The sequence below is a fragment of the Typopeltis vanoorti genome, chromosome 10, assembly GCF_054136105.1.
Source record: "Typopeltis vanoorti isolate ZY-2024b chromosome 10, IOZ_Tvanoo_1.0, whole genome shotgun sequence".
In the NCBI taxonomy this organism is placed as follows: Eukaryota; Metazoa; Arthropoda; class Arachnida; order Uropygi; family Thelyphonidae; genus Typopeltis; species Typopeltis vanoorti.
In genome coordinates, this window is record NC_143558.1 from 135,061,778 (window position 1) to 135,089,087 (window position 27,310).

The 27,310-nt window shown below is 36.0% G+C and overlaps 1 protein-coding gene across 2 annotated transcripts in view; it reads left to right on the forward strand.

Annotated features, from left to right (window-relative positions):
• LOC150102820 (dynein regulatory complex subunit 4-like) overlaps window positions 1-27,310 on the forward strand; it is a 180,262-nt gene that overhangs the window by 90,379 nt on the left and 62,573 nt on the right. For both annotated transcript variants that reach the window (XM_090399690.1, XM_090399691.1), the window contains exon 5: window positions 27,030-27,185. In XM_090399690.1, the coding sequence (XP_090255816.1) occupies window positions 27,030-27,185 (156 nt within the window). The remainder of the gene's footprint in view (window positions 1-27,029; window positions 27,186-27,310) is intronic.

The window sequence follows — 27,310 nt, forward strand, 5'->3', positions numbered from 1 at the left end:
TTTCTATACAGGTTTGAAAGCTTTTCTAGGCAGCATTCAAAATCAATTACTTAATTTTACCATTTTGACAAAAGATATACGGCAATCAGATTGTATCGTGAAGCTTCTGAATCTGTTCTATTTATTTGCAGTCTAAAACCAGCTGTTCTACTGCCCGCTGAAATTATGTGAAATTTTAGAAATAATATGCTATATTTTCACCATGCAAAATTGTTTATATGCATACCACACAAAAGAAAGTTCAAAGTTCTGTTAATATTATTTGTGTTTGTTTTTCTTTTAAAAAATCTAAATATTACTTCTGCTGCTGGAAGCTATTTCTGAAATAATCTATGTCTTATAAATACTGGTAATTCTACAAATCAGTGCACCGGAAGAGTTGCACTGATTGATCTTTCACTTTACGTATATAATAATTGAATAATTTTTTTTCGAATTTCAGAATTTTCAAATGTTTGCTTTGAAAATATTATGTCAAATATTTATATTTTTAAACAATATTTATTGAAATAAATATGTCCTTTTTCTTTCGTTTCTAGCGAAATAGCATTATATGGATCATCACATTTCAGTTTTAGAAACGAATTTTTGTTATTCATAAAGACAAAATAAAAAAAATGTTAAAATGCTACATTGCATTACTCGGTTTCCGATTGTGTCTTTTTGGTATCAAAAATTTATATCCAATGATATTTTAGCAGTGATTCTTCGCCTTCGTCATTTATTTATTTGTTTTATGCATATTACGATAATATCTAGTGCACATCCTCATAGATATGTTGAAAATATAATGGGAAAAATATCATATACGGAATGATTCAAAATTCTTTTTTCATTTTGAAGATTTTCTAATGCTTCCCCCACTCCTTATCCTCTCCTAGAACTCACAGGTTTGAAAGCTTTTCTAGACAGCATTCAAAATCAATTACTTCATTTTACCATTTTTACAAAAGATATACGGCAATCAGATTGTATTGTGAAACTTCTAATTCTGTTCTATTTATTTGCAATCTAAAACCAGCTGTTCTACTGCCCGCTGAAATTATGTGAAATTTTAGAAATAATATGCTATATTTTCACCATGCAAAATTGTTTATATGCATACCACACAAAAGAAGTTCAGTAGTATTATTTTTGTTTGTTTTTCTTTAAAAAAATCTAAATATTACTTCTGCTGCTGGAAGCTATTTCTGAAATAATCTACGTCTTCTAAGTACTTGGTAATATCCTCTTAGCTGGAGGAAACGTTGAAGGCTTATTACTCTCAGTGCTATTGAGAAGAAAGGGGAGAACACTAAAGTGCCCCAGGCTGTAGTGCAGAATATGTCAAGAATGTCTTGTTTCCTTTTCGATTGTTGATTACCTATATTCTAACAGAAATACTGATATTTCGTTTACATGCTTATACATTATTTATGCCAAAATAATTGCTTAATTTATAATGATCAGTTTCACTTTTATTATCAAAAGTTAGAAATTAAATCATACAATTATCTTGAAAAAGAGGATTTGAATTATTATCAAAGAAAAGGTGCATATGCGTTTCATAATCTTCTTTTTTTTGGGGGGGGGGATATAGACTTAAGCAATCTGCGGATATTTCAGATAATTTATTTCATAAATCGTTCGCAAGACAGCTGTTACAAACGTAAATCACTTGGGGAACATACCCATTCATTTTAGTGTAAAACAGTAGCAAAGGTTCAGTTACTTTAGATATCTAATCTAGAAGAAAATGTTATGTCTGCTGAGATTAGAATCATACGTGAATAATTTTTCTGACATGATTTCTCTATTCGTAATAATGTAACCAATTTCCAGATTTTTTTCCCTCCTGCAGACTTCATGTTATATGCAGTGATTTCTTCTTTGAACTATAAGAAAAAAAATCAGATAACAGGAAAAAATATGTAGTATTCTCTTTTCCACTGGCTGAATTTACAATGTTCTTTCTTTGTGTTTTGAAGAGAAACTGCAAATGACTTTTTTCTTACTATTTTTGCCATTATAACATCTCATATAATTATAAGAGTGACATTTTACCGTTTTTCTCCCACACGAGAAACAGAAATAAGGTGGTAATAATATTGTTGATTCTGCCAAACTTCATTGTAGCAGAAATTTTTATTACAAAACTTTGTAATATATATATATATATATATATATATCTCCGAAACAAGAAATTTGGAACCCATATCACATCAATGTTGAGTGTTGGCAAGGTGAAAATGTTCCCGTTATTATTTATATATTTCATTTATTAACTAGGGGGCTATGCCCAACCCCCCGTGTTCCGGTATGGTAGACCAGTTCTCCTTCAATTGTGATAACTCGAAAGGGGGTTCAGCCACTGAATTCTGATGACTCGAATTTTGAAGACTCGACACTCAGGGTAGCCCTTGAGTTTCAAAACGTTTCGATAAACATGACATAAAAAAGCTTATCATTTTATATATATATAGGGTAGATTTTATTTCATTTTTTTTTGATGAAATACTTTACCTGGAATACTCTTTCCAGTTTCTCTGTGTCAAAAAAGAACTGAAAAATTAGCCTTCAAAATGAAAAAGAAACAGTGCATTCGGGTATCCCTCTATCAGTATTTGTAGTCCTGAAAAGGACTGTTTTGATGGCCTTGAAAACAAACATTTTTTATTTCATACTGTTCAGAATTTAAAATTCTTGAACAGCGTGGAACACCTTGAAGCAAGGGTAAACACACAAAACAATTTTACACTCGGGGCACCAGATTTTTGTTTCCTTTCTGATATTTTTTTTATTACATACATAATATTTGCGTGGAGGTTTTTTTTTATTAGCCGTTGGTGGTAGATTTTCGGGATAATGGTTGGAGTTAGCAGCGTTCAACCTCGGATGTCTGACAGGATTTCCTGTTTTTCTGCTTGCTGAAGAAGGTGCATGTGCATGCAGCAATGCTTTCGCAATTTCTATTCTGTATTCTAGATATGTTATGGTAGACAAACATTTTTTCTTATACAGGAGGAAACTGTTCCAAATAACAAAATCCAAACACTTCAAAATTCAAATAACATGTCCAAACACTTTTTTGTAATATTTTTTATGCTGTTTCCTCATTACAGAGTAGAATGATAGCTGCTGATCGCACCTGTCGACTCAACCCATAGTGTCGTTGTATGCACACACAGCAATGGGTTTTTCTTTCTTCAAACCATGCTTCTCCACGGATTCCGCTGATGGATTGTGCAGGGAAGATAGCAGAAAAACATCTTTTTTGTCTTTCCAACCTAGTGCAAAGACTTTTCCTCGCTGATAAGTTCGGATTTCCCCCTTCGATAGCTTTCCTGAAGCCAGATCTGGAGGCATATCTCGCCTTTTTGCATTCACAGTACCATAACTATCTGTAAGATGCTGTAAAAGCAAATCAGCGAGTTCAGGACACATATATAGTAATTATCCATTATAATGCAGTAAAGGGTCTAGTAATGTAGTTACTAGACCCCAGTAAAGGGTCTAGTAACTGCATTACTGCACGCATCGACAAGGGGAGATCCGAATATTTATCGTGCTCGATTACAGTTTGCTTTCCCGTATAAGGTTTGAAATCCCAAGGATATCCACTTTTCGATTCGCAAAGCATAAAAAATTTTACTCCATACTTCGCTTTCTTTTTGGGAATATACTGCTTACATTTCAGTCCACCTTTGAATGGCATAAGGCTTTCATCGATACTCAAGTCTCTCTCAGGAATGTAGAGTGATCTACATTTTTGACGGATTTTCATCAGAAAATCATAAATTTTGTTGAGGACTGGGCAAGGATGTGTTGCCTGATCGTATTCTTCATTATTCTGAAAATGCAAATACTTCATGATGAGACTGAATTGTTTTTCAGTCATAACATCACGAAATATTGGCGTGTTCAGAATCCAGTCTGTAGACCAATGCATTTCGAGAGCGGGCTTTCGAAATGTATTTCGAAACTTCGGGTTTTTCACTTTCTTTATTCTGATATTGCATTTGAAGGATGACAGTGATTTTAAATATTAATTTCACCTGTATCCGAATATCACATAATTTCCTGATTTATAATAATCACGAAATATGTATATTGTCTGATTAATAATTTGCTAATTTATAATAATCACCACATAGTTTCAGTATCGAAAAATTAAAGTTATGTGGAACAATTACTAGAGAAAAATAACGAATTAAATAAAAACTGTACCTATGTTTCATAACAGTTTTCGGGTGTGTGATAGTAATGCAACGGGGGGGGGGTTAAACTATCAGAGGCGAAATAAAGTTCAATTCTATTGTAAAAATATGGAAATAAACTTTCACATTTGATATACATATTTTGAATGATAAAAGTAAGCAAATGTATCGCTTACTTTAAAAATTGGAGAATAAAATATCTGAATTATGCAGAAAATATAAATTTAAATCATAACTGTTAATTTCATTTTGTAATGACCAATTATACAAGGAAACCAAGAAAGTGAAAGTACAGATTACTATACAACACGAAGAAAAAATTTAGTAATATGATTAAAGAATTTCATGTTATTCTCTATAAAGCAAAGTTGCTCAAGCGTGTCACAAAGGAAATCTGTTAAGTATTATTCGATTTCGATGGTTTTGTACAAAAATAAAATTAATATAACATGGAGCCGGTTTTCTTTTCTTTTTTTAAAAGAATATTCCAAATAATTATCGTGAATTAATTTCTTCGAGAACAAAGAAAAATCTTTTGTCTAGTAGCGATTAGAAAAAAATTAGCGCAAAAAAATAAAAAATTAAATTGGTTAAGTGAAGAAATTATGCAAGACCATTATTTTGTCCAGAAATTAAAATTGTATTGTACAATAAAAAGAGAAAACAAAAATATAAATAATTTCTCTATTTTTAGTCTATCATATATAACGAAAATCCAGTTCACCAGCATGGAACAAGAAAGTCCGTTTCTTGTTATAGGCAACTGAGAGGCAGCTACGGACGGGAGATAATCCGATTAACCTTTCTCTTCAGCGTGAGGGTTTATCACACCTTCTAATGGACATGACAGTCAAATTGCACTTCTTATCCAGGTTCTTTAAACAGGTGGGCTGAATTTTATCCAGATTTATTTGGACGTCTATAGACGTCCTAGCCGGTAGGAAGGTTAAAAGCTAACTTGTCATTTGGAACCTTTAATATCATTTAATGAATTTATGCTGGCCTGCATAAATAGTATTGTCCTCATCTGCCCAATTATGCATGTGAGTTCATACCAATTTCTCCAAAATCGTAACAACTACAGAAGCAATACAAACAGGCCGATAGTTTCATACCGCCGTTCAACCACCACCTTTACGCAATGGCACTGTCTTACCCACCTTCCACTCTCCAGAAACCTGTAATGAGACAGGTTCCTGGAGAGTGGAAGGAACTTGTCTCATTACAAGACTTTCATTAGATAGCCAAGTGAATGGCACATTCCCTTAAGACACCTGGTGAAATTCAATATATTTCCTTTTCTTTCTGACATCAGTACACTCAATATTCAGAATACATCCTCTTAATTCACTTCTAACACCTGACCACTCTTTATCCATCTAGGAATAAAGTCTGCTGAACTGGGATAGAGCACTCTAATAAAGGGTTCATTAAATAGCTCAATTATGTCATCTGCATTGGTCAAATGAATCCCATCTGTAGGGTAATCTGTCCACAGTCATTTTTCCTTTTACTCACTACATAGTTTAAAAGCTCCTTGGGATTCTCCTTAGATTGCAGGACTAGTTTCCTCTCATATTCTAATTATCAGTCCCCCCCCCCCTTTTTTATCAGTTTATATCTATTTCTCCTTTTTATCTCATAATGCACAGCACACGTACACAAGTTAAGATATGAGTGAATTTTCTGGTTATTTTTTTATGGGTACTAATGAGTATCATCACTACCAAGCTGCTCATATATAGACTTCATATCATTTTGCCCTTTTTATTCCATAATGCACAGTGCACAGATATGCATACACATGAAAAACGCGTAGAAAGGCTTATGTGTTCGTCGTACATGTTGTTCAATTTTGACGGTATATATCACAACACAGAATTATAAGTTAATAATTATTTATTAACTTATTGCTGATATTTCGCTGGTGTTATGACCAGCATCTTCAGAGCACAAAAACACGGTTTGTCACAGTACGCGAGACTACAACAACATGGTGTAACAAAGGGACTAGTTTAACAAAATTGTAGCAACAACACAAAGACTAAAATCCTAATTAGTCGCCCTCTATCTAAAAAAAAAAAGAAAAAGAGAAACCGGGTACTAGTTATGTCTTAAGATGACTATTTCCCAAATCTTAGGCAAATGTATACAGCCATATTTGTTGAGATTCAGAGTATGTTTCAAGGCTTCTGTTGCTTCTAAGAACTGATATATTTGAACTATTTAAATTCACAATACATGAAGGATATTTCAGATGGAAAGGAAAAATATACAAACAATTAGATGGGATGGTTATGGGCTCTCCCCTTTCTTCCCCTTAACCAACTTCTACACAGAACACCTAGAAAAACTAGCTATCAATACAGCCACTCTCAAACCAACACTTTAGCTATGTTACATTGATGATGTGCTTGCTATTTGGCCACATGGCCCAGGCACATTGGAAAAATTCTTAGTGCATTTAAATAGCCAACATCCAAAAATCCACTTTACAATGGACCCGGAAGCTAATAACTGTTTGCCCTTCCTGGATACACTAATCAAACATCTTACAGATCGTTCCTTATCATTCTCAGTTTTTAGAAAACCCACACATAAAGGGAGATATTTACACAAACAATCACACCATCACCCTTCTCAACAGTATGGTATCTTAAAAATGCTAACCCACAGAGTGAGAGCAATCTCTTCCAAAGACAATGCTCTTGTTGCTGAACTGGCTCAATTACACCACACCTTCTTGGGCAATGGCTATAATCCCATATATGACTATAAACAAAATACTAAATGCTCCTAAGAAACCCTTCCCACCACATTACCCACCATAGAGAACTACAACAAAACAGTCACCATCCCATACATTAAAGGCAGCACATCGGAAAAGATATCTAAAATTCTCCATAAACATCAACTGCGCACTGTATTCAGACCGTGTGTCAAATTACCAACTCTCATCTATTCACCCAAGGACAACATCCCTCCTTTATCACATCCAGGAGTCTACGAAGTACCCTGCTCGTGTGATCAAGCTTACTATAGTCAAACAGGAAGAACTGTGGACATCCTCATCAGCAAACATAAAAGATACATGCAGCACTATCACTATGACAAGTCGAGCATAGCAGACCATGCTTTGGATACCCCTGTACACAGGATCAACTGGAAGAAAACAAAAGTACTGCACAGAAGCTTTTACAGGTCAGAGAGAGAGAGAGATTGTTCTTAGAAGCAACAGAAGCCTTGAAACGTACTCCAAATCTCAACAAATATGGCTGTATAAATTTGCCTAAGATTTGGGAGAGACATCATTTTAAGACATAACTAGTACCTGCTTTCTCTCTCTGTTTTTTTTTTTTTTTTTTTTTTTGAGACAGTGCACCTAATTAGGATTTTAGTCTTTGTGTTGTTGCTACAATTTTGTTAAACTAGTCCCTTTGTTACACCATGTTGTTGTTGTTGTAGTCTCGCATACCCTGACAAACTGTGGTTTTGGTTTTGTGCTATGAAGATGCTGATTATAACACAAGCAGATTATCAGCAATAAGTCAATAAATAATTATTTACTTATAATTCTGTGTTCTGATATATACCATCAAAATTGAACAACATGTATATACATGTTTAATTATTCTCTAATATTATTAGAGGGAAAAAAACAGGTATCGTTTTACTCTAATAATATTAGTAGAACTGCCTTCAATTTAATCACAGCAACATACATATATTCTATAATTATGAGATTTCACCCTTCCATGCACCTAGATATCATCATCATCATCAAATTCCTGACATGTACCCTCAAGGGGTGTACAGAATATGATAGTACTACATGAAAAATTTACATCATTACTAACTTCCTATCTACAATTTTCCTCCAAATCAGTCTGTCACTTGTCAAGACTCCAATATTATCATTATCAGATCTTATATTTCTATCGTCTAAGGCACATTGTACCGTATCAATCTACCTATATCTTGGTCTTCCTCTGGGTCGTTTTCCTCGCCCATTCTGTTTAAGTGACCATACCACCTGAGATTAGCTCTGCTAATGCATTCCTGGATGCCGACAATGTCAAGTTCTTTCCTAATATCCTCGTTTTTAATATGATATTGCCATTGATGCCATCTGTTCACGCCTCTAATCTTTCTCAGGACTCTCATATCTGCGGTCTCTAGTCTTTGGTCAAGTGTTTTACTTCTGACCCAGCTCTCAGATCCATAAGTTAAAACTGGTTTGAGCATTGTCTTGTATACAGCTAATTTAGTGTTTTGACTAATTTCTCTCTTATTCCATATGAATTTATTCAATTGACTTCCTACCATACCAGCTTTGTTGATTCTGTTGTCTATTTCCATATTTAATTTACCATCTTCAGTAAAAATTATTCCTAAGTAGCTGAAATATTTTACTTGTTCCACAGGTTCCCCGTTCACAACACAGTTGACATTTTCAACAGTTCTACTATTTTTATTGTCTTTGTCTTTTTAATGCTCACATTCATACCATATCTATTACAACAGTTATTCAATTTAGTCAGGGACTCTTGCAAACTTGTAGCGGATTTATTTAGAAGTATGACATCATCCACATAAAGCAAAGAGCTGACATTAACATCTCCAATTTTGATATCATGTTTAATACCACTTTCCTTCATAATGTGATCCATATAGATAATGAATAATAGAGGGGATCATGTACATCCTTGTCTCACACCAGATTTAACATTAAACCATCTTCCTGTATTTCCTTCAATTCTAACTGCCGACTTACAACTCAAATACAGACTAAGTATTGCTTGATATAATGATCCATTGACACCATGTAACTGTAGCGTATTTAATAGCTTCTCTCTTGGCACCTTGTCATATGCCTTTTCCAGATCGACAAAACTTAAATACAGATCTTTGTTATATTCCCATGCTTTCTCAACTATTTGTTGTAAAGTGAAGATCTGATCCTCACAGCCTCTATTTGGCCTGAATCCAGCTTGTTCTTCATCATTCACCAAGCTTTTCTTCCACAATTCTTCTCAACCGTTTCTTAAGTATGCTTGCATAGATCTTGCCAGGAACACTCAGTAGGGAAATACCTCTGTAATTCTCGCATTCAGTTTTATTTCCCTTTTTATATATGGGTACTCTTAGAGCTATGCTCCTTTCATCGGGAATTCGTCCCTCTGTCCAGGCTTTCTGAACTATACGGTGCAGCCACTGTAAGAGTTTTATATCACCATATTTCAGCATTTCTGGTCGAATATCATCTATTCCTGCTGCCTTTCCACATTTCAAGCCTTTGATGGCTTTTTCTACCTTCAAGTATGGATATGGATATGTATTCCTGACTGTATACCTGTTGTGTGTTTTTTACCACTGTGCTATCACTGCTTGTTTCATTTAGCAATTTTTTGAAGTAATTACTCCATACTTCAAGGATATCTTTTTCTCCTGTTTTAATGTAACCTTTATCATCTCTAACTCCTTTTACAACATTCTTTCCTCCATTTCTAAGCTTCTTCAACAACCTCCAGAATATCTTACCACCTTCTTGATATTTATTTTCTATGTACACAGGTATTTGCCATCTGAGAGCTACCCAAGTCCTCCCATTACTTTTGTTTAGCTAGTTTTACACAGTGTTTAGCTTTCTTACATTTGTCTCTGTATTCTCTAAGCACACAAGCTGACTTATTTGCCAGGAACTTTTGATATGCTTTCTTCTTTTCCTTCACTGCCTCTTTAACTTCTTGTGTCCACCATGGAGTTCTGATTTTTCTATCCTTGCAGACAACCTCACCACAAGCCTCTCTGGCTGAATCAATCAGGGTTTTCTTCAAGGCTTGCCACTGAATCTCCAAGGTTTGGTTCCTGTTCTCAAAGTCTTTCATTTTTTCTTCAATAATCTTTGTGGATTTTAGGCTACAGTTCACATCTGAGAGCTGCTCAACTTTTATTCGCTTTAAAACTTTCTTACGTGTTATTCTTTTCAATATGAAATTCAATTTTATCCTGCTCAAGACTAAATAGTGATCACTTCCAATTTCAAATCCTGTGTACACTCTGGTGTCCTGCACCAGGGACTATCAACAATAACATAGTCAATGAGACTTTTCTTATTCCTAGCCTCTTCTCTCCATGTGAATTTGTGCACATTTTTATGTTGGAACATGGTGTTAGTAATAACCAGTCCATGACCTGAGCAGAAATCCAACAGGTATTTGCCATTATTATTGGCTTTGCTCTTTTCTCCAAATTTTCCCAAAATATTTTTATCATTTCCTACTCTGCTATTTAGATCCCCAACAAGGACCAACTTTTCCTTTTGCATTGTGTCAGTTACTTTTTCTAAAGCTTCAAAAAATTCCTCCACTTCTTCCTTAGTAGAACCTTCTGTGGGACCATAGGCACAAATAAGCCTCATTGTCCAATTCTCCATATTCTAATATTTGCCCACATCACTCTACTTGAGACTGACTGCCATTCAAGAAGATTAGCCTCGTATTTTGTGTTGAATACTATGGCTACTCCTTCTTTTCCTTGATTGTCATTGCCTGAATATAACATTTTGTATTTATTGTTCAGAAAGATCTCGCCAGTTTTTGTCTTTTTTGTTTCAGTCACCCCTATTATGTCGATCTGGTACTTATCTAATTCCTCAGCTAGCCCCATTTCTTTGTCATTCATGCTTCTTACGTTGATAGTACCGATCTTTAACTCTGGTGATGTTGAGTTGGGGTTTGTTTTCAGATTTGTTCCAGTAGCTGACTTTTCACTGTTGCCCTAGTTCCCTGGCGAAAACAACGGGGGCGTTGTTTAACCGGGCGACACCCCCAGCCGGCATGAAATTTTGTCATGTTGTACCATCATTTTTTATTTTGGTTTAACCAATAAGAATACAGTTTGGTCAGCTAAATCCCAAATTGCCAGCCCATCCTCATTCTTTCAGTATCCAAGTAGATACCCAACAGGGTGCACCACGAGAAGGTGAGGATTGGACATTAGGTCAGAAGCCCTGGTCGGTTCTCTGCATCCCTTTAAAGGCTATGTGGAGGTCGCCTCTCAATCTAGATATCAGGATATAAATATAGTTGTTTGGATATTAGAGACTACTCTACTTATGTTTTTTTTTTTTTTGGTCTTATTCCAAGACTCAAGTCTACACATGTCTCAATTTTGACCATATTTAGACCTTATTTAAGACCAAACTTTAAGAGCTGACACAAGCCAGCTGATAAGGGGTTCCATAATCTCATTAAATGCATGAAGTAAGAATTAAGTTATAATTGAATTGCAGTTTTATTCAAAATTAAATTACACTTTTACTTCAGATTGAATTACATTTTGCAATTCAGAGTAATTGAATGACAAGCCCTGCATTTGCTTATGGTTATAATTGCACTAATAAACTAATGCCTGCATTTCTGACACTTTTGCTTTCTGTAAGGTCTACAAATTTTTCTGCACAATGAGCGACATGACTGTTTTGGACACATTTTGAAAAGTTGTTACAATAATGATGTGTGCAAGGTAGAACTGATGTTGAGTGTCTAAAAGATTAACGAGAACAAGGTGAGTTTATTCTTTCCATTACCTATCATCGTTATCAAATTCCTGACATGTACCATCAAGGGATGTACAGGATATTATGATAGTATTACATGAAGAATTTACATCAGTACTATCATAAACTTTCCTCCAAATCAGTCTGTTATCTGTCAAGACTCCAACATTATCAGATCTTATATTTCTGTCTTCTAGGGCACCTTTTACTATATCAATCCACCTATTTCCTCTGGATCTTTTTCCTGACAACCTGGCAGAGAACACTTGTTTTGCTAATTTTCCTCTCCCATTCTGTTTAAGTGACTATCACCTGAGATTAGCTCTGCTAACACATTCCTGGATGCTAACATTATCAAGTTCTTTCCTAATATTCTTGTTTTTAATATGATATTGCCATTGATGTCATCTGTTCATGCTCCTAATATTTCTCAGGAGGACTCTCATATCTGTGGTCTCTAGTCTTTTTTCAAGTCTTTTATTTCTAACCCAGCTCTCAGATCCATAAGTTTAAATCGGTTTAAACACTGTCTTGTATACAGCTAATTTAGTGTTTTGACTAATTTCTCTCTTATTCCATATAAATTTATTCAGTTGACTTTCTACCATCCTAAGTAGCCGAAATGTTTTACTTGGTCTATTCTCCTTTCACAATGCAGTTGACATTTTCAATCTTTCTACCTATTTTCATTAAAGATGCCAAGAAATTATATTCTTGGTTTAATCCTTTATGCAAGTGTAAGCAAACAAAGTTTGTGGCAGAAGTATTTTCAGGACAGGGCAACTCGTGTATAGAGGCTAATGACTTCACATCACTTGCCGTAGTATCCCATAATGCAAAGCACATGCCTTTACGGACATATATAATGTTATGCATTATGGGAAGGGTCACTACCCAGACTGGTTTCAACCTTTATTGAGGTCTCATCAGTGGGAGCTAGATCCAGAGATGATACCAAGGTTGAAGTAATGCAGAAGTCATATTTCCATATACAAGTATCCAAAAGGTGTCTTACCTTATTATTAAATTACTCTGGATTAGAGATAGTTGTTGGAAGTTTTTCCACTTGATTATACTATGGGATACTAAGGCAAGTGATGTGAAGTCATTAGCCTCTATATAAGAGTTGCCCTGTTTTGAAAATACATCAGGTGCAAACTTTGTTTGCTTACACTTGGAATAAGGATTAAACCAAAAATATAATTTCTTGACATCTTTAATTTATAGTATAACCTTCTTCTTTTCCTTCACTGCCTCTTTAACTTTATGTGTTCACAATGGAGATCTGATTTTTCTATTCTTGCAGACAGCTTCACCACATGCCTCTCTAGCTAAATCAGTCAATGTTTTCTTCAGCCCTTGCCACTAAATCTCCAGGGTTTTGTTCCTGGAGATTTAGTGGCAAGCTAAAAACCAAAGCTAAAACTCTTTCTTTTTTCTTCAATAATGTTTGTGTATTTTGGTCTACAGTTCACATTTTAGAGCTGCTCAACTTTTATTCACTTTAAAACTTTCTCACATGTTCTTCTTTTTAATATGAAATTAATTTCATCCTGCTCAAGACTCAATAGTGATCAGTTTCAGATCCTTTGTACACTCTAGTATCCTGCATCAGTGAGAGAACATCACTATCAACAATAACATTAGTAAATTCTTGTAGACAGGCTTATATGCTGGTTAAACATGATAACTAATAATTAAGGAATTGACAGCGTACACTAGAAATATAAATTAAATAAACTTTAATATATACTTTTCGATATTTTGGCAAACGTCACATTGCCATCTTCTTGGGAACTTAATACAAAGACACGTGCACACAAGTACTACATAACAGCAAATGAGAACCGAAGCTAGGAAGCTAATGTTTTCCTAAAGTCCTGATGGTGCCCCCTGACGGGCTATAATGGTAGTTCTTGGCCTTTGGGCTGAAGTTCTTCTAATAAATGTTTCCCAAATTTGGGGCAGTCTCATGCATCCAAATTTATTGAGGTTTGGCATGTTCCTAAGGGCTGAGGCTGATTCCATGAATAATCTTTCATATTTGAACTTGCTGCAGTGTATTACTGTGGCTTTCTTCCATCTTATTCTGTGGCGAGTACCCAGAGCGTGGTCTGCAAGCCCAGAGTGGCTGTACTGGTGAAATCGGATGTAATCCTTGTGTTCTGAGATTCTGATATTTGTTGTCCTGCCTGCTTGGCCAAAGTAGGACAATTTACAGCTGCAAGGGACCTGGTATACACCAGGTAGGTCTAGGGGAAGTGGTTGGTCTTTAGTGGAGTGGATAAGGGATGCCAATTTTCTGTGTGGTCTGTAAACAAGGTCAAGTCATGTTTTTTTTTAAGATTTTGTTGATTTTTTCCGAGGTGCCTCGGATGTAGGGAATGGTGATGGATTTGGAGTAATCTTTTTTGTGAAGGGGGGGGGGGTGAGGTGGGTTGTGGATAACTGGTTTAAGTATTTTTTGGATTCTTTTGGGGTGGGGTAGCCATTAGCTGAGAAAGTGTCATGGATGTGATTTAGTTCAGTGGTTAGGGCTTGATCATTTGAACAGATTATTTTTGTCCTGTTGAATAGTATCTTAATAACTCCATATTGTTGTGGGGGGGGGGTGATGGGATTGTTGGTGAATGTATCTGCCTGTATGGGTGGGTTTTCTATAAACTGAGAAAACCAAGGTTCCATCAGGTTGGCGGGTGACTAGTCTGTCTAGGAAGGGAAGGTTATTGTTTTCCTCTTTTTCCAGGGTGAACTTGATTCTAGGGTGTTGGTTGTTTAAATGTGTTAGGAAGGAGAGGAGTGAATCCGGGCCATGTGGCCAAATAGCGAACACATCATCAACATAGCGAAGCCATATGGTAGGTCTTTGTGGGGCTGAATTTAAGGCTTCAAAGGTCTCCATAACGAAGTTGGCCAAGGGTGGGGAAAGTGGTGAACCCATGGCTGTCCCCTCTATCTGTTTATAGAATTTTTTCTGCCAAACGAAATAGCCTGAGTTCATTGTAAACTGAAATAGGGCTGAGATATTGGGAAGAAATTTAGCTTGGATTAGCTCTAAGGTTTCTTTGAGGGGGGACATTCGTGAATAAGGAGGAGATGTCAAAACTGACCATTATGTCATTATGTTGGAGTGTAAGGTTTTCTATACTGGCTTTGAAGTGGGCTGAGTTTTTTATGTGTGATGGTGTGTTGCCAGTATAGTGTGAGAGCGGTTTGTAAATGTTTCCCAAATTTGGGGCAGTCTCATGCATCCAAATTTATTGAGGTTTGGCATGTTCCTAAGGGCTGAGGCTGATTCCATGAATAATCTTTCATATTTGAACTTGCTGCAGTGTATTACTGTGGCTTTCTTCCATCTTATTCTGTGGCGAGTACCCAGAGCGTGGTCTGCAAGCCCAGAGTGGCTGTACTGGTGAAATCGGATGTAATCCTTGTGTTCTGAGATTCTGATATTTGTTGTCCTGCCTGCTTGGCCAAAGTAGGACAATTTACAGCTGCAAGGGACCTGGTATACACCAGGTAGGTCTAGGGGAAGTGGTTGGTCTTTAGTGGAGTGGATAAGGGATGCCAATTTTCTGTGTGGTCTGTAAACAAGGTCAAGTCATGTTTTTTTTTAAGATTTTGTTGATTTTTTCCGAGGTGCCTCGGATGTAGGGAATGGTGATGGATTTGGAGTAATCTTTTTTGTGAAGGGGGGGGGGGGTGAGGTGGGTTGTGGATAACTGGTTTAAGTATTTTTTGGATTCTTTTGGGGTGGGGTAGCCATTAGCTGAGAAAGTGTCATGGATGTGATTTAGTTCAGTGGTTAGGGCTTGATCATTTGAACAGATTATTTTTGTCCTGTTGAATAGTATCTTAATAACTCCATATTGTTGTGGGGGGGGGGTGATGGGATTGTTGGTGAATGTATCTGCCTGTATGGGTGGGTTTTCTATAAACTGAGAAAACCAAGGTTCCATCAGGTTGGCGGGTGACTAGTCTGTCTAGGAAGGGAAGGTTATTGTTTTCCTCTTTTTCCAGGGTGAACTTGATTCTAGGGTGTTGGTTGTTTAAATGTGTTAGGAAGGAGAGGAGTGAATCCGGGCCATGTGGCCAAATAGCGAACACATCATCAACATAGCGAAGCCATATGGTAGGTCTTTGTGGGGCTGAATTTAAGGCTTCAAAGGTCTCCATAACGAAGTTGGCCAAGGGTGGGGAAAGTGGTGAACCCATGGCTGTCCCCTCTATCTGTTTATAGAATTTTTTCTGCCAAACGAAATAGCCTGAGTTCATTGTAAACTGAAATAGGGCTGAGATATTGGGAAGAAATTTAGCTTGGATTAGCTCTAAGGTTTCTTTGAGGGGGGACATTCGTGAATAAGGAGGAGATGTCAAAACTGACCATTATGTCATTATGTTGGAGTGTAAGGTTTTCTATACTGGCTTTGAAGTGGGCTGAGTTTTTTATGTGTGATGGTGTGTTGCCAGTATAGTGTGAGAGCGGTTTGGCTAAATGCTTGGCTAGTTTGTAAGTGGGGGAATCAATGCCATCCACTATGGGACGTAACGGCACATTTTCTTTATGTATTTTTGGGAGTCCGTATATGCAGGGGGGGGGGGGGTCTAGAGTTATATGGTTTCAGTCTGTTGGTAATCTCCACAGGCCAAGAAGTGACCTTCTTAAGGAGCCTATGGAGTTTTCTAATTTGAGAGTTGGTGGGATTGTATTCAATAGGGAGGTAAGTGGATCGATCTAATAGTAAAGCCTTGAGCTTACCTGTGTAGTCATTAAGATTGAGTACCACAGTGGCATTCCCCTTATCCGCTTTAGTGATCACTATTTCTTTGTTTTTCTTCAATTTTTCTAGTGACTTGTATTCACTAATGGATATGTTGGATTTTGGAGGTTTTGCTTTTTTGAGAACACAGGCCACATCCAATCTAATATCGTTGGCGATGTGGTTTGGAAGGTGGTGAATCCTGCGTTCAATTAATTCCTCGGCCGGTAATTTCTTAGGAGCAATGGTGAAGTTGTGACCACGTGACAGAGCGGTGAGTACTTCAGGCTTCAAGATAACTGAAGAAAGGTTGACTACGGTGTTGGTTTGTAGGTTAGGTTTGGACGCTGAGTTCTTTATTAATTTTTCAAACTTGTTGATATGTCGGCTCTGTATTCGTTCGAATTCTTTATTAGCCGCCTTACATGAGACGTCATGTAGGACTGACCAAAGCTCGTGATTAAGCATATGTGAAAGCTCATTTTCTAGCGCTAAAATGGGTCTGTTTATGTCGGCTAGGGAACCGCGTGCAGCGGTAATTTACTTCCAAAGTAAAGCCTGGCTCGCCCGGTTGTAGATATGGAGAGCTTTCTGTGAGACGAAGCGGTGTTTAAATTTTACACAGTTAGGGATGACTTGATTATCCTGGCAGCATTTTAGGAATGCCAGACGGTTAAGTTGTCTGGATAACTTTAGCTTCAGTTTGCCGTAATGGCGGGCCTTGCGTGCGAAGGAATCTCCGTGGATGATCATAATTCTTGTAGAGAGGCTTATACGCTGGTTAAACATGATAACTAATAATTAAGGAATTGACAGCGTACACTAGAAATATAAATTAAATAAACTTTAATATATACTTTCCGATATTTCGGCAAACATCATGTTGCCATCTTCTTGGGAACTTAATACAAAGACACGTGCACACAAGTACTACATAACAGCAAATGAGAACCAAAGCTAGGAAGCTAATGTTTTCCTGAAGTCCTGATGGTGCCCCCTGCCGGGCTATAATGGTAGTTCTTGGCCTTTGGGTTGAAGTTCTTCTGTTAAATGTTTCCCAAATTTGGGGCAAATTAGGAAAACGTTAGCTTCCTAGCTTTGGTTCTCATTTGCTGTTATGTAGTACTTGTGTGCACGTGTCTTTGTATTAAGTTCCCAAGAAGATGGCAATGTGACGTTTGCCGAAATATCGGAAAGTATATACTAAAGTTTATTTAATTTGTGTTTCTAGTGTACGCTGTCAATTCCTTAATTATTAGTTATCAACATTAGTAAATGGGACTTTTTATACTCCTTGCATCTTCTCTCCATGTGAATTTGTGCACTTTTTTATGTTGGAACATGATGCTAGTAATACACAGTACATGTCCTGAGCAGAAATCCAACAGGTATATGCCATTATTATTAGCTTCTCTTTTCTTCAAATTTTCCAAAACATTTTTATATGTCTAACAATCATTTCCTACTCTGCTATTTAGATCCCCAACAAGGTCCAACTTTTCATTTTTCATTGTGTCAGTTGCTTTCTCTAAAGCCTCAAAAAATTCCTCCACTTCCACCTTAGTAAAACCTCCTGTGGGACCATAGGCACAAATACGTCTCATTGTCCAGTTCCCCATTCTCAGATTTGTCCACATCACTCTACTCTAGACTGCCTGCCATTCAAGAAGATTAGCCTTTTATTTAGTGTTGAATACTATAGCTACTCCTTCTTTTTCTTGATTGTCATTTCCTGAATATAACATTTTGTATTTATTGTTCAGAAAGATCTCACCAGTCTTTGTCTTTTTTGTTTCTGTCATCCCTATTATATCGATCTGATACTTATTCAATTCCTCATCTAGCCCCATTTTTTGCCATTCAGGCTGCTTGTGTTGATGGTACCAATCTTAAACTCTGGTGATGTTGATTGGGCGTGTTTCAGGATTTGTTCCAGTAGCTGACTTTTCACTGTTCGCCTGGTTCCCTGCCAAAAAAAGAAATGGGAGGATTGTTTAGCTCATCATCATTCGTTCAATATCAGGTGGATACCTAACAGGGTGTACCACGAGAAGTGAAGATTTGGGATTAGGTCAGAAGCTCTGGTCAGTTCTCTGCATTCCTTTAAAGGCTATGTGGAGGTCTCCTCTCAGTTATACAGCTTTGACCCTTAAGCACCTGTTTGCATTACTATAACTGTGAATTTTCTCTCATAAATTTGTATTTTTATTAATTATGAATGGTAAAACTTTTTTGTCAAAAAGCTTATGTGATCTATTTGTGGTTGTTTATGTGATTGCATAAATATCTACAAATAGATCACATCATTGAATGTAATGTTATCTGTTAGAAAGAAGCATTAAACATAAATATATAACTAGATTTGTACTTGACTAATTACTTTTATCTTCGGGAGGGTAGAATTGAGCTTTGTCCCTTTGGGATTAGATTCCTTTGCATAGCAAAGTAATCTTATTGTAATTATGAATGAAGGTGAATGTAATGCACATGTAAGTTTGCAAAACTGTGGCAAACTTAAAAATAATCCTCATAATTTCAAATTTGTCACATTTTTTCACATTCCAAAAGAATCAGTGGCAGATGTGAATGGTGTGATAACAATTATTATTATTATTATTAAGAGTAACCTCCAGGGAGTCAGGGAGGACTCATTGAAGGGATGCTGCATACTACACTCACCAGCTATCATACGTATTCTTGAATTCATTCACACTGCTTGCACTCGCAACATCCAGTGGCAATCCATTCCAATCACACACCACTCTATGAGAGAAAAATCTAGCCCTCACCCCTTCTTAGGACATTCATTCTTGGGTTCCAAGGATACCCTCTTGTCCTTTTCCCACCCTCTATAAATTGAAAAATTCCATCAACTGAAATCCTGTATGATCCTTTCATAAGTTTCTAAGTCTCAATCATATCAATCCTCTTTCTGCTGTTTGCTAGTGTCTGCAAATTCTCAATCTGTCTTCATAATAAGTATTCCATTATCCCATAATCAGTATTCCATAATCCTGTAATCAGTATTCCATATTCCATAATATTATTTTTTTTAACACTCTCTTCAATATATCAGAATCACAGTGGAACCAACCGGCCCCCAAAACTCCCTCAAAATGCTCGGCTCAATACAGAGGAGAGGAATCAGACTTATTAATGATCCATCACTTACCAACTCACTCCCTCACTTTTGCACAGACGATCAGTCTTTGCACTATGTGTATTCTACAAATATTTCCATGGAAAATGTTCATCTGAAATAGCATCCATAATTCCCCCACTTAATATTAAGCTTGTTGGAACATATGCATCTGCTGCTCAACATCTCTTCACAGTGCACCTTGAAACCCACAGACGAATTTTCTTCTCCTACTCCTTCACCCTGCAACTGCTGTGCTGCGGAACTGTCTTCCCTTTGTTGTGTTCCCCAGGGAATACGATATACAGTCATTCAATCAAATGTGAACAAGTACCTTCTTTCTGAACCCACCACCCATATACGGTACTAATGTACTATAGGTTGATCAACCCATCTCTCGTGTATGGGCTCAACATTAAAAAAAAAAAGTATGCCACAATGCTGTTTGATTAGTACTTCAGTAATATGAGAAATGATTAAGCTGACAGTATGGACAAAAGATAATGGGCACAAGCTAATGTGAAAAGCGTAAAGTTACATGTTTTGGATGAAAACGTTATGAATTGCATATGGCATCGATAGAACTGTATATTTCAGGAAATTGATGAAGCTAGGTGTTTTTTTTTGGGGGGGGGGGGAATAGAAAGTTGAAGTTCAAAGGACGTATTGCAGAAGTGGCCATGGTAGTTCATAGGATTACTTGGACATTGAGGTACGCACTAACAAAGAGAAATAAGGAAGTTATCATTCCCTTTTATAAGGTCTTGATACTGCCACATATGGGTTACTGTACTCAGGTCAGGTTACCTGGATTTCTTGGGGATTAAGAAGTGGTGAAGAGAATCCAGAATTGAGTGACTTAAAATAGTAAGTGGTCTATAGAATTCTCCCTCTAATTATAAATTGAGGGTTGTAAATGTTCAGCAGCATTTACAGGTAAATAATAGATTCAACTATACAAATACAAACTTTATTCAAGAAAAAATGAAGCTATTCAGAAACAAAAACAAACCTTGAAGTCTCACTGGCAAACTATAAAGAAAAACATTAATTGAGTCATCTAGGGAGGCATGGTGAAATTGTCTGCAAGGATAGAAAAATAAGAACTGTGACACCAGTGGACACAAGATGGTAACGAAACAGTCCTGGCAAAGAAGAAATCATGCTGAAAGTTCTTAACAAATAAGTTGGCAAATGCCCTAAAAGAATACAGAGAAAAATTTAAGAGTATATAGAAGTCATGGGAAGACTTTAGTAAGAAAATAAAAGATAAATGTCAGGACGGTAGGAAAATTTCCGGAGACTAATTGTGAAAAAGCTTAGAAATGGAGGAAGGAACACTGTAAAAGGAATCAAAGATGATGAAGGTGGCATGAAAACTGAAGATAAGTCTTGATTAACTACAAAAGACTTATTTGAAATAAGCTGTGACAGAATAGTATTAGAAAATATTCAAATGTGATTGGAGTAGAGCTCTATTGGAGTAGAATTTTATGTGATTGGAGTAGAGCTCTCATAGTTCCCATCCATAAAAAAAGAGAATAATACTGAATGTGAGAATTACAAAGGAATTTCTCTATTAATTAAGTGTTACATGTAAGATTTATGAAGGCATGCTTGAGAAGAGGCTTTGAAAACTTGTGGAAGATAAACTTTGAGAAGAATGGAACCAGCTTTAGGTCAAAGAGGTCAAGATCATATTTCCAGTTAATGACAAATAGTTGAGAAATTATAGTAATATATTAAGAATCTATACTTATGGTTTGTAAGTCTGGGAAATTTGACAGGGTATCCAGATAAAAGCTTTTAAAATGCTGTAATTGCATTGAGTAAGTGGAACATTATACAGAGCAATACATAGCCTGTATTAATTTAGTGGTTACATTTGAAGATACAGGAAGATGGTTCAACATAAAATCAGGTATTAAGACAAGGATGCACACTATCTCCACTCTTGTTTATCATTTACACTGAGTGGTCATTTTATTGGAAACACCTCATTTAGGAAAATAGGGGATGGGGGGGGGGAGGAGATAGGCAGTTGACATTCAGGGGATATATTGAACCTTTGTAAGGGCCTTCTTCAACTTAAGTTAACAAAACAGCAACTTTAAGTTAAAAAAACTTCAACTTAACATGACATCTAACTTAACAAAAGTTAAGTTAGATGGCCTTGGAAATGGAGATGACAGGATATGGAGGTGATGGGATCTTTTTTTAAAATTCATCCCCCAAAATACTCACTTTAGTGACTATTTAGTCACTTTTTTGACTAACAACAACATAAAACATAGGTAATATGTGAAAGTTTTGTACACTGCATTCATACTCTTTACACATTTGTCTGTTTTATTTTATTTATTTAATTTTTTTAATAAGAGTTCCAATGTTTTGGGGAGTTCTTTGAATAATAGCATAAACTTAACAAAGATATTTAAGTAGTTCTATTATACAAATATTGACAACCAGTATTGTATATGAACAGTATGATTTTTCAATATTTTCACTCATATTTAATGGGTTTTTTTTCTTTCAGTTTAGTGGTTGCTATTATGATTTCTTTTTCCCCCCTTCACTCTGCTGTAATTGGGCAATTTTTATTGCCAGGATCAATAATAATTTCCTTCTTGCTGAATAAAATTTAATGAGTCATTTCAATTTTTGTTTCAATAAGACCATTTCAATAACAAATTAAACAAAACATAATTATGTCTGTAGTATACGTTATTGTGATAATGAGAACAGTGTAACTAAAAGAATTTATTATGAATTGCACATTTTGTGATTGCTTATCATCACTCTTACTTCACCTTTCCTTTATGGTTTGGCTCATTAGCTTCTCTCAGCCAAGTAACTTAGCTTTGTAGTTAATACTATGAGAGGACAGTTAATCCTCTCTGCATAGTCTGTGTCTTGCTGTCAGGTGCATGAATTTTTTGGTCAGTTTGTCCATCTTTTGGGATGGAAAAATTCTGCCATATGAGCTAACTCACCTTCAGTTCAAATTCATCTGGGATTTTTTATATCCTAGATGATATCCCAGAGAGTTCTTTTATACAAAGGAAGAAAGATTATTGAAGAATGATCTTGTTGGCTAAATTCTTCCAAGCATTATAATTACTCATCCTATACTCATTGAGCCAATTTGCTGATGCATATCCTCTGCATCTCCTTTGCATTCCCTGGTCTATAGCAGCAATCAACCATTTCAACTTTGTCCTACAACAATATACATGATGTAGCCTCAGAACACCTGATACTGCACTCTGTTAATCAGTGTTATTCTTATTCTTCAGATGGACCCAGGCAGTGGACTCACTTAAGTCAGTGCAGGCAATATGCTGAAGCAAGTTTAACAAAGGCCAAATTGTGATAGCCAGACAGTGCTTGGTCAGAACATTTCCCTCATTTTTCCCTCCTTAGAGTTACCTCCAAAGAGGGAAAAACAGTGAACTGCCGGCAAGGTGTGAGTCGACCACAGCTCATCAGTGCTCAAGGTGAGCAAGGGCTATCCCAGATGGTACAAGCCAGCAGAAGAGTTACTGTGACAATTCACTGGTATTGTGTAATGTGTCACAACACAGTACATCGAACCATGCTGAAAATGCTGTGTAGCTGCAGGCTGCTCTGAGTACTCCATGCTAACCTCATTTCATTGCTGAAAGCACTCAAATGGGCATTCAAGCATCAAAACCGGACTTTTCACGAGTAAAGAAGATTGTCTGGTCCGATAAATCTCATTTCCTATTGCACCATGTGGATGGCAGGATACATATGTGTGTGTCATTTATCTAGGGAAGTGTTGTCACTGGGATGCACTGTAGGATGAAAACAAGCCAGTGGAGGCATTGTAATACTTTGGGCAATGTTCTGCTGGGAAACCCTGGGTCAGTCCAGTCATTCATGTGCAGGAAACTATGGTGTCTACCACCTACCTAAACATCATTGTAGACCAGGTACATCCATTCATGGCAACATATTCCCCCTCTGGTTGTGCCTTCTTTCAGCAGGATAATGTGCCATGCCACACTGCCCAGATTGTGTGAGAATGGTTTGTAGAACATGAGGAAGACTTTCAGGTATTGTCCTGGCTTCCAAATTCCCCAGACATCAATCCAATCAAGAATCTGTGATTTGTGTTGGAACAGCACATCTGCTCTGTGGCAGCTCAACCACATAACTTATAAGAGTTAAAGGATTTACTGGTTACTTGTGGGTACCAGGTACCACAAGAAACCTTTTGAAATCTTGTGACGTTGATGGCTTGTTGGATAAGAAGCTGTTTTGGAGGCATATGGAGCACCGACATCATATTAGGTCATAATGGTTTAATGTTTTGGCTCTTCGGTGTATATTCTTGTAGAAATTTTTATTTATTTATTTTTTTCTCTTGATTAAAAAGTGAAATTAAACTTGCCAAGGAAGTATATTCTTGTGTAATCCTTTATCCAAATGTAAGCAAACAAAGTTTGCTTACACTTTGACCTATTCACTACTAGGCTAATGACTACTGACTTGATTAGAGATATTTGTAGAAAGTTTTTTCACTTGGTTATAAATTAAATTAAACTTGCCAAGAAATTATATTGTTTGATTCTTGATCTAATAATAAAACTATTGGATAAACTATTTCTATTCCAAAGTATACAGATTCTACAACTATATCTAATGCATAGTATTTTAATAATAAGATCATAAACCTTTTCACTTCTTGTATATGAAAAATGTATGACTTCTGCATTACTTCAACTTTATTTAAATTAAGGGGATATTAAATCCCACATTGTTTTAAAACCGAATAAGAAACTCAAAGATCGGAATCAAAAAGTTTCATGCCGAATATAGTAACTATAAAGTATTGGCGACTACTAGTGTAAGCTAAAGTACGTATTCAAGTATGTAGTACAAACTAAGGCAACTCATAGCAAAGGTGGAGAAAGTTCTGATCGCTATTCTTAGTATTTCTCATAATGTAAAACCCATCTCCAAGGAGATGTATGATGTTATACATTATGGTGGGAGGTCACTACTCAGACCAGTTTCGATCTTTATTGAGATCTCATCAGTGAGTAGCTAGACCAAATAAGATACTAAGGGTATAACGAAAAGAACATATATACTCTGCTATATGAGTTGTCAAAGAGTTGTCCAAGACCAAATATTAATTTGGTCTTGGTCTAGCTACTCACTGATGAGATCTCAATAAAGATCGAAATTGGTCTGGATATCAACCTCCCACTGTAATGTATAACATCATACATCTCCTTGGAGATGGGTTTTACATTATGAGAAATACTAAGAATAGCGATCAGAACTTTCTCCACCTTTGCTATGAGTTGCCTTAGTTTGTACTACGTACTTGAACTACGTGCTTTAGCTTACGCTAGTAGTCGCCGATAGTTACTATATTCGGCATGAAACTTTTTGATTCCGATCTGTGAGTTTCTTATTCAGCTTTAAAACAATGTGGGATTTAATATCCCCTTAATTTAAATAATGTTTACATCGCTGAAATGAAGCCTATTGGCTCTTTATTTTAAATAACTTCAACTTTGTTATCTCTTCTGGATCTGGATCCTACTGATGAGATCTCCGTGATGGTCAAAACTGGTATGAATAGTGGCCCTTCTCATAATACATATTATGAGAAGAGCCACTACCCAAACCAGTGAAAATACACTTTTGAAAGGATGGGGGTTTTTGCATTATGGAATACTAAGTCAATTAATGTGGAATCATTAGCCTCTATATACAAGTATCCTGTGCAAACTTTGTTTGCTTAAGTTTGGATAAATGATTAAAAAACAAGATAATTTCTTGTCATGTTTCACCCAGACCATTAAAGGATGGGTGTTTTGCATTATTGGATACTAAGGCCATTAATGTGAACTCATTAGCCTCTATATATTTTACAACTAACTTCTGCAAACTTTGTTTGTTTACATTTGAATAAACAATTAAACAGGAAAATAATTTCTTCTCAAGTTTAATTTAATTTATGCTATGTTTTGATAAACTAGTTAGCTTTTACTCTATGTTAATGTTTTACTGCTGCAGTATCTAAGCAGGAGGGAAAAAAATTGAATCATATTTAACATATCCTGAAATGTATATTGAGTTACACATAAGCATCTCTGCACAAGAAAAAACTGATGTTATAGTGTTGAAAGTTTTTCCACTTGGTTATATTATATATTAAAGATGCCAAGAAATTATATTCTTGGTTTCATCCTTTATCCAAGTGTAAGCAAACAAAGTTTGCACATGAAGTAGCTTCATGACCAGGCAACTCATATATAGAGGTTGATGGCTTCATATCAGTTTACTAAATACCCCATAATGCAATGCACATCTGCATTACTTCAACCTTGGATTTCACTTCTGGGTCTGGCTCCCACTGATGAGACCCCAATAAAGGTTGAAACTGGTCTTGGTAATAGCTCTTTCCATAATGCATAGCATTATACATGTCTGTAAGGACATGTACATTACAGTATGGGATACTAAGGCAATTGATGTGAAGTCATTAGCCTCTATATATGAGTTGCCTAGTCATGAGGTTACTTCATGCACAAACTTTGTTTGCTTACACTTGGATAAAGGATGAAACCAAGAATATAATTTCTTAGCATCTTTAATTTATGGTGTTATAGTGGTAAGAGAAGATGGTGGTGGAGTGATGACAAAAAATAGGACATTAGATAGAAAATCGCATGTTTCCTGTGCAATTTGATACTAAAGTGGCTTGCATTCAATAGACTTGACTTAGTTTAACAGGCTTACTCATTTCTTAGAATTAATTCTGTTGAACACCTTACAGGGAATTTGTCATTCTATTTGTTTTGATCTTGTTGGAAGTTTTTCCACTTGTTTATACTATACTATAATTTATACTATAAATTAAAGATACCAAGAAATTATATCCTTGGTTTAATCCTTTATCCAAGTGTAATCAAGCAAGTTTGGTCACTATCTAACCCAGTCTTGGTAGTGACCCTTCCCATAATGCATAGCATTATACATACCCATAAGGATTTGTGCTTTGCATTATGGGATACTAAGGCAAGTGATGTGAAGTCATAAGCTTCTATATACGAGTTTCCCCAGTCCTGTAAATATTTCAGGTGCAAACTTATTTGCTTACACTTGGAAAAATCGATTAAACCAAGTATATAATTTCTTGGTATCTATAATTTATGCTCATTGATCTTGTTGGATTCTTGCTGATGTTATGAAGTACTGAATGAATGGTTACAAACTACTGAAAGTGTCTAGTGAAAGAGGTTCATCACAGTCCATTTATTTTTTTAGTTATATTAAGTTTGTTATGTGATGTCATTTTGAGGAGAGGATTTTTTTCTTTTTTTGCTTAGGAAGAAATTAAATCAACAAAGCAAAATGAATCAGAAGCAAAGAAGTTGTTAGATGAATCCAGAAAGGAAAACAAATCTTTAAGGCAATTTAAAATGGAACATGCAAGCTTAACGAAGAAATTAGCCAATTATGAAAAAGATAAAGAGTCACTTGAAGTAAGATTATCATTTATTTTTCTAATGAAGTAAAATTTAGTAGACATTTTAATAGTACGAGTGTAGTACGAGAAGCAGCTAATGAATTGTCAGTACCCTTAACCATTTTGTTTAATTTGAGTCTC